The sequence below is a fragment of the Sesamum indicum genome, linkage group LG3 (genome assembly GCF_000512975.1).
Source record: "Sesamum indicum cultivar Zhongzhi No. 13 linkage group LG3, S_indicum_v1.0, whole genome shotgun sequence".
Classification (NCBI taxonomy): Eukaryota; Viridiplantae; Streptophyta; class Magnoliopsida; order Lamiales; family Pedaliaceae; genus Sesamum; species Sesamum indicum.
The window spans coordinates 17,933,226-17,945,193 of NC_026147.1; the positions used below are offsets into that span (position 1 = coordinate 17,933,226).

At 31.0% G+C, this 11,968-nt stretch overlaps 1 protein-coding gene across 1 annotated transcript in view; it reads right to left on the reverse strand.

The window, feature by feature from the left end:
• The window catches only part of LOC105158679 (vacuolar amino acid transporter 1), a 3,468-nt gene extending 1,398 nt beyond the window's left edge, over nt 1-2,070 (reverse strand). The window contains 3 exon segments of the mRNA XM_011075511.2: nt 1-421; nt 423-465; nt 1,770-2,070. The exon segment at nt 1-421 is cut by the window's left edge and continues 90 nt beyond it. Coding sequence (XP_011073813.1) covers nt 1-421; nt 423-465; nt 1,770-2,034 — 729 coding nt within the window. The 5' untranslated portion in view covers nt 2,035-2,070.

Sequence of the window (11,968 nt, forward strand, 5' to 3'; positions counted from 1 at the left end):
AAGCTGCAGGGGCGGAATGTCATGGTTAGCCCTCACACCTCCAAAAATCGCGGTGCAGGCTACCGTCACAAAAATGAGAAGCGACATGAGAATCCCAGCAGTGGAGAGGAACGATATGGAAGAAAGATCCCTTAGCCACAGGCTAGGAAGCGCCACCAAGACCGCTATCGTGGCAAGGAGCTGAGACGTGGTTAGATGAGCCCACCTGAGGTCGACGCCCATAAACACGATGGCTAGATTGTCATGAAGAGATATGGTGTAGGAAACAAGGGCCATGAAAATCTCCATGTAGATCAAAGTTGTTGCTATGATTCTTCCTTTTGAACCAAATGCATGGTGCCCAATATCTTTGTAGTCCCTTGACTTAGGATTATTGTGCAGGCATTTTCCGAGTAGATGGGAACTATATGCACATGCTGCTGCCTCCATTTTCTAAGGCATAGGGAGTTGATAGCTGCCCTAAACCTGTTACAACATTACATATACAGACAAACTTTTTAAAATCATATCCCGTTCAAGAGAAAAATGCAAGCAATTCTATGTGATATCGTCAATTGAACAAAGTACTCTCTATGAAAGAAAAATAGTAATTTGTCTCTCTGTATTTTAAAAAATGCAGCAAGTTTTACGTCCTATGTTTTCAAAATAAAACAATTTACCTCCTTAAATATACGGAGGGTAAATTGCTATTATTTTTTTTTATAGAAGGTTGATTTGCTCATTTGCAATATCATAGAAAAATAAATTATATTAAACCCATTCCGTTAAATGCAATAGACTTTCCAATAAAAGTACTAATAAAAAAAAAACTCTACTTAAGAAAGGGTAACATGGCGTACTGAACTCTTAAAAAAGAGGCAACGCAACCTCTAATGCTAGAGGTAGTGAGCTTCTTTTTATAAAAGTTCAGGAGTTGCATCATCCATTTTTTGATGGTTAAATACAATTACCCGCTTGCGTGAATTTGAAAAGTTAACCAAAAAAAAAAAACTATAATGAAAAAAGAAGATATAAAAATCCTCATGATGTTTGAAAAATAATGCACACTACCTCCCGCTCCAAGAGGATTTTTTGCATCATTTTTCAATTGCCAAGTTTCTTTTATATTCTATTTTCAGAATATTTTTTTACCTTTTTAATTTTACAGAGGATAAATTACATTTAACTCATTTCTTATTAGGAGGTAATTTTCAACCTACCAATTCTTTTACAAAAGCTAAAATGCAATTAATTCAATTAATATTAATGGTTAATTAACCATCTGAATTATGATTGTTTTTACACTTTGGCATCTATTACCATCTCAACGTCATGAAATTTTGCATTTTGTCATTTATAACTATTTTTTCAACCAAGTTTTTCATCGAAAAACATCAAATGCAAGCACATTCACACAACATGCATGTGATGTTCTTCTGGCCAAAAAATTAATAAAAAAACAGTCATATATGACAAGATGTAAATTCCACAAAGTTGAGATACTAAGTTGAAATAAAAAAAAAAAAATCAATGACAAAATATAAAAACAAGCATATTTGGAACAACAAAATATAATCCACCCCAATATTAATTACTGAAATGTGAAATAATTATGCGGTTTGTCATTCAATCTTTTCTTCACTTTTTATGAATTGCACACCAAAAAAGAAACACGTGCCCGATGAACATAGATAAAATATGTGTAACTTTATACACAGACATATCTATACCATTACTGCTAGTAAAGAAATTTGAGCACAGAAAGTGAGTGTGAAGTTGTATGTAATTACCAATAAGCATCCCAACCATGTTGACGACTGCATGAAGGAAAGAACTGTTGGGTTCTGACTGCTCCTCAACGCCTAACTTCTCTTCTCTTTCCAAACTCTCCAAGTCCTTTGCGCTCTCAGCACTACTGCTCTTCACCTTAACGTCTTCCCTGCCGACGCCGACGACGACGCTCCTCCACTCTTGGGATTCACTGCCCACACAGCGCGAACAGTCTGAGTTCTGGCTGCTTTGCTCCTCCCTGGATTTCGAAATCATTGCCCGCATTGTTTTCTTAGCTCAAGAGCTGTATAATGGGCTGGTTGAATGTGGATGGCGGAGGTATAGGGGCCCGAGGAGTGGTATTTATAGCTTCGGAATCCATGGCCGTGTATGAATATTGTTAAAAGGATGACGACTGTTAGAGATGAGAATAATTTAATATTTTAGAATAAATTATAGGACAATTGTCCGATGTGAAATTTAATTACGTAAATAACTCTTATTTTTTATTAAATTATAGGTACGTCTCTTGAGAGGACGGTAGTGCGATATATTTAAAGGGTGTTTTCATGAAATTTCATCGCTAATGGGAGAGTACTTGTAATTACAACTACAAACTCAAGAAATGTGTTTGTAATTTTGCGAATGGTAAAAGGTGTTATACGTAATAATCTTAGTGGGTGTAAATATATTTAAACCAGTATTTTAATATGCCTTTCCTCTTACTTGGCTTAGGCTTAATACCGTGTTGAACGACTATCTCATCTAAATGTTTAAGCTTTTCAGAGAAAAAAATAAAAAAAATATTTACTATTTAATATCGTAACAAATATATTTGCAACTCGTACTCTACAGAATCCATCGCTGATGACATAATATAGATGAATTTTGATGTTAAAATGAAGGGATAGTTAGACTCGCTTCCACTGAGGTTTGATGTAATTAACTTAAATTTTTTGTTGTTTGGAAAATTATATTTAGTACTTTTGAGATTTGCTTCAATTTAACAAATGGGTCCATCCGTTAGTCTAAATTCACTAAATTTTATTGATATTCAACCCAAAAATTGATGAAAATTAATATTTACCCTCAATTGATTTATTACTGATTTAGTGTAGGTCAAACAAATTTTTCTATCCAAACTTCATTTATAACTGTGAAAATATACCTCCTCACATTCATTAACATGTGAAAATATATAAGGTTAATTTGGCTATAAAAAAAAATTATTTGTCCTACAATAAATTAGTGATACGTCAATCGGGGTTAAATATGAATTTTTATTCAATTTTTTTATTAATATCAACAAATTTGATAAATTTTAACTGACAGGGGGACTTATTTATCAAATAAAAACAAATATTGAAAGTACTAGATATAATATTTTAAATCATAAAAAACTTACGTGTAATTGCACCAACCTGCAAAGGGGGAGTGTAATTATTCCTAAAATGAAAGGAATTTTTGGCAAGATTCGAGCTCCAACTTCCAGGGTAAATTCCATGTTCTGTGAGTGTGAATATACCTACCTAACTACAATAACTTGTGTTTAAATTATTACGTCTCAACAGATCATTGTCCAAGTGTAACTATCACGTTGTTCATATATTTAAATTATTTAAACGAACAAAATATTAATGTATATAATAATAAACCACATAACAAGTGTAGTATACTTGTCATATAATTCATTTTTCTTAAACCGCACACTAGTTACATGACGGGAAATTCTTGTCCCGATCCAATTCGATCGAACCTGAACCAATCATATGGCAAGTGTAACATACTTGCAGTGTGGTTGGTGTATAATTTAGGAAAGGTGACCAATCACAATAATAAATATGATATACTTGCTCTGTGATTGGTTTGATACAGCTAAACCTAATCCGAACAAGAATCTTCAGTTACATGGTATATACGCTATACTTATTATATAATTGGTTCAGATCAATCGAAATCAAATCTGAACCACAATAATTGTAATATAAAGAGAAAAAAAAAACATAATTTTTTTTCAAGATAGAACAAATTCCTGGAATAGATGGGATTCCATATGAAGTATGAGCCTAACTTCACCAATAACTGGATTAGTTGCAAGGACATGATTCTCTTGAAAACCTGATACCATATCCCAAATATTTTACTTTTTTGGGATCCTCTAGAAATTAAATATCCTCTTACGTCACATAATATATTCTCGTCTATACCTTTATATATACTATCCGCGGCGGCACTTCGTTCTTACGTGCATACAATAAGCTCACATTTTAAAATATATTATAAATAAGATAAATATATAAATTAGTACATTATATTAATAAAAAGAAAGAAAGAAAAAAGTTGAAAAAAGTTGAATAGGTTAGTTATTTTATCATGAAGTGCATTTTTTACTTCACAAAAAATTGGTATGGCGGTGTCGTTAGCCGCCGTTTGTGAGTGTGGAAGGACTTTTCTTGAATCAGATGATATAGATTAGCAACGAGAGTTTTACTTGTTAATTATCTCGACCCAAATTTTTTCCGTTGCTATTGAACAATTTTCTTGCAGTGAAACCCCTGAGAAAAATGGTTTAGATAGACGGTAATGTGCTTCATTTTTCAAAACACAAAGAGATAATATCCACTCATTTCACATATTACAAGGGTAAATTGCATTTGGGCTGGTTGGGATGGGTGGTGAGAGGGGGAGAAAGAGGCATACTCATACGTGATGGAATCCCCTTTCCCTTAGTCCCCATGCTGTGCTCATCTCTTTCATTCTGCATATGTCGGACTTCCACTATGTGAAGTGTGTGAAAATGATGCCAAACGAATCAGGGAGAAAATTCTCAACCTCATTCATTCCATGCCTAATTGTTTGGGAGGAATTCAATTCCATTCCTTTACCAATTTTCAGATCCATAAAAAAAGAAATAATAATACGTAGAATTTTTCGAAATAATCGTATTTTTTACTCTTACATTAACAATACCGTTTATTTGATTTCAATCCCAAAATAATGACTAGGGTAATTTATTACGGGCTTTCTTGAAAAATCTGTCATAGTCACAAATACGCCCTCGTTGTTTGAAAAATTATAAATGCCCACCTGAAATTACAAGCACCCAAACAAATACCCTCTGATGACAACTTATTGTAGGGGGTATTTGTAATTTTGCGAGGATGTGTGTTTATAATTTTTCAAACAATAAGGGGGTTTTTGTAGTTAAAGCAAACCTCAAGGGAGCCCATTGTAATTTACGCTAATCATTACTTACACTTTTGATTAATGAACTAATTACACTTCTTTTACTATTTTGATCATTTTCGATAATTGACTGTTGAATGAGATGAAAATAATTTTTTTTTCCCTGCCTCACGTGCACAGGATATGATGTTTTCTCTCCGATGTAATGGAAAAATAACCAAAAAAAAGGGGTGTATGTTTATGGACTAAAAATGTAAGTGCTTACATTTATTTATGGACTGAAATTGAATAAGTGGTATTTTTAGGGAACAAAAGTATAATTTTCTCAAAATTTTCTCTTTAGAAAACACTTTTAATTTTTGAAATATTGACGTAGTAATGTAAATTATTATTTCTATAATAAAAGAATTTCCTCTCCTAATTATCCACATTATTTTAATTAAAGTTATTATATGATAAAGTTAACTATGGTGCTGCCTAATTTTGATCATTTGTATATTGGTTCAAATATTTTACCTAAATTCAATTAACAACGAGTAATTTTAAAGTGATTTTTTTTTATTGATTTTAGAGAATATTTTTAAAGACCTCATCATTATTTTATATTAAAATATTTTCAAGTATTTTTAACCTATTCTTAATTAAGCTTGTGAAAACCATATAAAACAAGTTATGATCTTTGGGTCGAGGTCGAGCAGACCTCTGGGGGTATCAAATCGCAAACAAGTAACAGAACTAAAAAAACGAGCAAATATTATACTTACCGGAAGGTTCCCGCTTAAAACCCTTGGATACTTAAACAATTCATATATGAGATCAAGATAAAACACAAATACATTTGATAAAAAGACTAAAATTACGAGTAAATTATAATTTTTGATCAAATCAGTCGGAAAATGATTAAAATTATCAAAATTATAAAATAACGTGACTAAATTCCGAAACTAAAATTACAATTTTCCCAATAACTTAAGATTCCTCCAAATGGGCAGACTCCAGCTGAGTTTTTGGCATAGAAATGTGGTTGATTAGAACAAATATCCTCAACAAAACAATATGCAAATTTTACTCAAAAAGTAGTTTATGTGAATTATTGAAATGGTTGGGCATCATTTTCTCTGGTACTTAGTAAAAAATATCTCAATTTCTCTCCGGTTTTGGGTTAGCTGCTGCAGACTGTGTTTTCACAGTCACATGAAATAGTTAACAGGTTCTAATTGGGTATATATATATATTAGAAAATTGCAGTTGCTCACTTTATGACTCACATGTCCATTGCCTCAATCTCACCTATCAAAATCATGCTTCCATTTTTATTCTTTTTAATGAAATTGAAGTATTTTATTAAACAACTACTTAAATTTATTATTATTTTATATTTTAAAAATTATATGCCATGCATTATTTTATTTTTTTTTAAAAAAATTGGGCCAGCTCGGCAAATTTTGCCTTAATTTTAACACATTTGGTAATAGGCCTGGCGCAATCAGTTCTAGGTTGTCAAATTTGATGGTCCGTAATTTTTGTGGCCAAAATATGTTGCAGTAAAAAGATGTGGTAATAACATGTTAAAACACTTCGCATGTGGCAATAATGTAATAATAACGTGTCGGAACACGTGGCCATGATATGTCTTTTTGGCAACAAAATGTACGGAGAACCAAATTTGACTATTCATGACCAAATTTATCGACTCGGTATCAAATATGACGGCTGACGCCCTGGATCAAATATGTAAAAATTAAGATCCAACAATGAGGTGCACAAATTATAGGACTAAATCTATAATTACATATTTAAAATTTAATTGCATTTAATTAAAAATGTGCTCCATGATGGAGAAAAACAATATACTTGAAATATGGTGTTGTTTATAGTAAAAACAAAGAAGAGCCCAATCAAGAAAAGAATAAATAACCAACACACTGACTTTTGGAAGAGAAGGAAATGAATGGGCAGCGCCCTCTCAAGAAGTATGAATAAAGAGCTTTTTTGGCTTCATCCATGTGTTTCTCTATTAATATACATATATATAGGGAGAAGTACAGACAAATTTACTCTAATATTGTAAATGAGCAAATTATCTCCTTAGAAAAAAAAATAATAATTTATCTCCCTCTGTTTTTAAAATATATCAATTTATCCCCCTGTGTTTTCTAAAATGAAATAATGCAAATGTATCGTTTTAAAAAGTATAGGGGGATAAATTACTATTTTTTCTTTATAAAGGGCTAATTCACTGATTTGCGATATTTTAAGGAGTAAATTGTATTAAACCATATATATATATATATATATATATGATCCCTTTTTTGTGCTATTGAAAACTTATGATTTGGCTGTCATAAAATATCATAAATATCTTGAACTAAATAGAGTAATATGCTCAACTCCTTGTATTCAAATAATTAAGGCACATGATCTTAGTAGGATTTATCCAACTTGATGTATCCCTTTACTCAAAATGCCCTATTTGATAATAAAGGGAAAAGGGACTCAACTTGATTCATTGCAAATAATTAATTCTACTATATACAAAATGTTATTCGGCATTTCATTTAATATTTAGGTTTTTTCCTTTTGGGATAATTTCAATTTTGGTCTCCTGAATTAATTACTAAATCCCTTTTCGTACCTCATGTTCTGACTTCATTAATTTCGATTCCCAAATTTTTTAAAATGATCAAAATTAGCACTGACCGTTAGTTATCCATTTAAACTAACAGAGAGACCTTTTTGGTCATCTAACGGTCATGACTAACTTTGACCAATTTAAGAAAATTTGGGACAAAAATTGATGAAGTTGGGACATGGAGTATTAAAAGTGATTTAATGACTCAATTTAGGGGACTAAAAGTGAAATTAATTTGACTATTTTCACCGAAAAAATGGTGCCTCGGACCTCTTTTCTCTATTGCAAGTAAAGGGTTGTTAATTTTTGGCCTTTATTGTTGGTTCGGTCCCTTTTTTTCTCCCATCCAAAAAGGTCGATGGCCGTGACTAATTTTGATAACTTTTTTAGTATATTCGGAGACCAAATTGACGAGGTTGAAACATAAATATTATACATTTATAATTGTCACTAAAACACTTTTTGTACAAAGTCTGGACTAAACCATAATATTATACCTTATGTTAAAACATGTACCAAGTCTTGCAGATGTCGGGCCTAGTGATACAACACCACGCATGACCTATTTACTATACTTTTACTTATATTTCTTATTTATTATCAATCATTACAGACGTAGCAAATTTGCAAGGACAATCCGTCGCCAAAAGAGTGACAAGATTGTGTCTTAAAATCCGTCCTGGCATGGGAGTGCCAGACCGTTGTCCAAAACTGTTGCCTCGGACGTATCCATCGCAATAACAAGACAAAGTTAATTTGAATTTGTTATGGATGGGAGTTACGAAGTCCATCTCAAATCATGGTATTACGTTTTTCACCATCATCTGATGCAAACTTAATGTGTTTCAAATAATTTTATTTTCTGAAAAAAAAATGATCTTTGCGACGATAACATTTTTCATCTTAGAAATTTTGCAATTGACTTCAGGTTGCCCTTATGTCAGTCACAAATTAAAATATGTGATTGATTTCTTGAATTTTTCGTCCTAATAAATTGAGTTTCTTTTTTGTTTTTTTGTAGTATTTACAAAATAATATAAACGACATTTTTCCTTGCAAATAATTTCTTTAGTTTATAATAGTTTTTTCAAAAATATGAATATGTTCCCACTTTTCACCTTTTATATTTTTTTAGCCACAAAACATTTTAATATATTTGCACACTAGACTTCGAATTTTCTCTACACCAAAACAACGACATGTAAATTAATCTTTTTGGTTTCATGATATGTATTGTTTTTCTTTTCATTTCTCAAGCATCAAAATTATGAAAAATCTTAATTAAGCTTAATTTTTCAACATTTTGGATTCGTATTCGTGCAAATATATTAAGACATCTTATGGACAAGCTTTTTTTTTTTTTTTTCGCGATTTCAAAATAAAATTTTACTTTTAACTCTTTTGGTTTGGCAAAATAGGTCTTAATTACTTGAAATAATGATACAAAATCTATTTACCCCTTCTAATATTGTAAATTACACGTTTATGAAAAAAAAAAAATAGCAATTCATCCCTATATGCATTTTAAAAAGAATCAATTTAATTACCTCAATATATAATGAGATAAATTGTTGTATTTTAAAAACATGAAAAATAAATAGTTTTTTTTTTCATAAAAAGATAATTTATTCATTCATAATATCGTAAAAAGAGTTGCTTGCATTTTTTTTTATGTTAAACTTTGTATTGGGCAAACTTGGACTGTAAACATTGCGCAATGGGACTTGGGAGTACTTTTGTCTTGTCCAAAGAATTTTCCTAATTCTCCCCATCACATCATTGAAGAGAAAAATATACCAAAACTTTGACGGTCCAAACAAAATAATCATCAACTGTGCTAGAATACTTTTTTCCTAGTCTCAATTGATCAACAACTTTGTTGAATCGAAGTCTCAATTGACCTCAGTGATCTTTCTCTTGTGGTATGGTTTCTGTGGTGTAACTATGGGCGTGGCTGTTTATGGTGGTTAAGTCTCTGTGACTAATAATCCTAAACAACAGTGGCTGGATCTGGCAACAATCTGAGCATATTCTCATTATCCTATTCTTTCATTATTTCTGTATATCTGTTATAATTTTTATTGCTTATATTTTTGTTTGTATTATTAAGGAGTTTCGTACTCCATATCTCTTGTAATAGTTGGCTAGGTCATTTTGTGAAAGAGATATCACTGAGGGGTTTCCACCCTACAGAATGAAATAAAACTTTTCAAGTATTTTTTTTTTTATTATGATTAATAAACTCTTTGGAGATATTTCGATTTTTCATCATTTTCTCAGCAAAGCTTCTGCCCCAATTTTGCTAAAAAACAACGACAACAACAAATGGAGCAAATTTCTATCCCAAGTGTTTTATGTGTCAGGTTCCCGCGTTATTGCATTGACTAATTGACACGTGCCATGAATATGCGCCTTTTTATAGCTTTTCAACGGGATATTTGAAAGACGACAAAAAATGCAAAGTTTTTTTAATTTGGAACTAACTAACTATGCTGAACTCGTAAAATTTGGATTACATACATATGAAGACCTTCAATTAATGGAGCTAAAAGTATAATTTTGCCCTACTAAATTAACAGTTGTGTGAGAAGCACGTGCCAGTTGCTGTAAAAAATTAAGAAAAATCTAATATCTGAACTGAATTTGCGAACTTTTCTGAAATTTGATATATAAAAATAAATTTTCGGAAAGTGTAAAACCATTTTTATATAGAGCCCATATCCCGTTGGTTCAAAAAAACATATTTGCCTAACATTTAATAAATTTTTAGGTTAATTATACTTAGACTCCCTTCAAAAATGTAAAATTATACTTCTCCCAAAGAGATTTTGAAATTACACTTACACCTCTTTTGAAAATTCTTCATTTACACCCGACTCCCTTCTGTGAGGGTTTAGACGAAAAATATTAATGTCAGCAAAAAAAAATATAAATTTTTTTAATTTTGCCTCTCGTTTAGCATTTTCATGTATGTTTTTTTGCTTATAAAAAGATAAATATAATATATATATGTATATGGAGTGAGATTAACATCATTATATTTTTCCCGAGAAAATACAAGTAACCCCCTTGTGATATTGCAAATGAGCAAATTATCCCCTTATGAAAAAACAAATACCAACTTACCTCCCTGAATTTTTTAAAATACAACAATGTACCTCCCTATGATTTTTAAAATGAAGCAATCTACTTCTCTCTATAAGGAGGTAAATTGTTTTATTTTAAAAAGTACAGGGGGGTAAATTGCTATATTTTTTTCATAGGGGGTAATGTGTCCATTTTCAATATCACAGGGGAATAAATTGCTATTCGCCCCATTTTTCCCCTTAGAAGTATAAAATTATTACATGAGAATGTTGAATTAGGATTAATTAAAAATTTATGTAAAATTTTTGCTAACGTCAGCATTTTCCTTCCAGAATCTAACAAACGAGGGATATGTGTAAACAATAAACTTTTAGAGGAGGTGTAAGAGTAATTTCAAAATTTTTTTGAATAAAATTGTAGTTTAACATTTTAAAAAAGGGTCTAAGTATAACTAATCCTAATTTTTTTTAAATACCTTACAGAATATATATATATATTTTTTTAACATACCAAAATATTGTGAAAACTATCCCATAGAGCCTTGCAATCCTGCAGCAGAGGAAGAAGATGTTTGGGTGGTTCTTTCTTCCTGCAAAAAAGATTAATAAGCATTTGAGAGTCGGTTTGTATAATTAATTTATGGAATCCTTTATCTTGGGCAATGGATAGTCCAAACTTCAGTGGTAGAATTTGTACCCATTCTAGAAATATTTTAAATAACTTACAACTCATCCAAACATCCTCAAAATTTTGTCTTTTCTCATGTATATTCTATATATATATATAGAGGGTCAATAGCAATTTATGTCCCCGTAATATTGAAAATAAGTACATTACCCCTTTATGAAAAAATATCATAATTCACCCTCCTATACTTTTTAAAATGAATCAATTTACCTCTGTATACAGGGAGGTAAATTGCTTTATTTTAAAAATTATAGGGGGTAAACTGTTGTATTTTAAAAAATATAGAAAGATCAATCGCTATTTATTTTTTAATAAGGGGGTAATTTGCTCATTTGCGATATCATAAAAGAGTTGCTTACATTTTTTCCGATATATATATGCTGCCTTGAAATTCAGAGAGGGGGGCAGGTATAGCCTAAAGGAATTTTCAAACAATTCATTCCCCTGAGAGCATACATAGAAGGAGGAAATTAGACAATTCAAACATTGGTACAAGGTTTCCAATTCCAACCAGCTGATCCATCATGTAATGAATAATTTATCTCTACCAATTCCACAAAAGACCTAATGGCAGTTTAAAGTTAATGGTAAAAGATCATGTTCTATATATCACATATTCATATTATA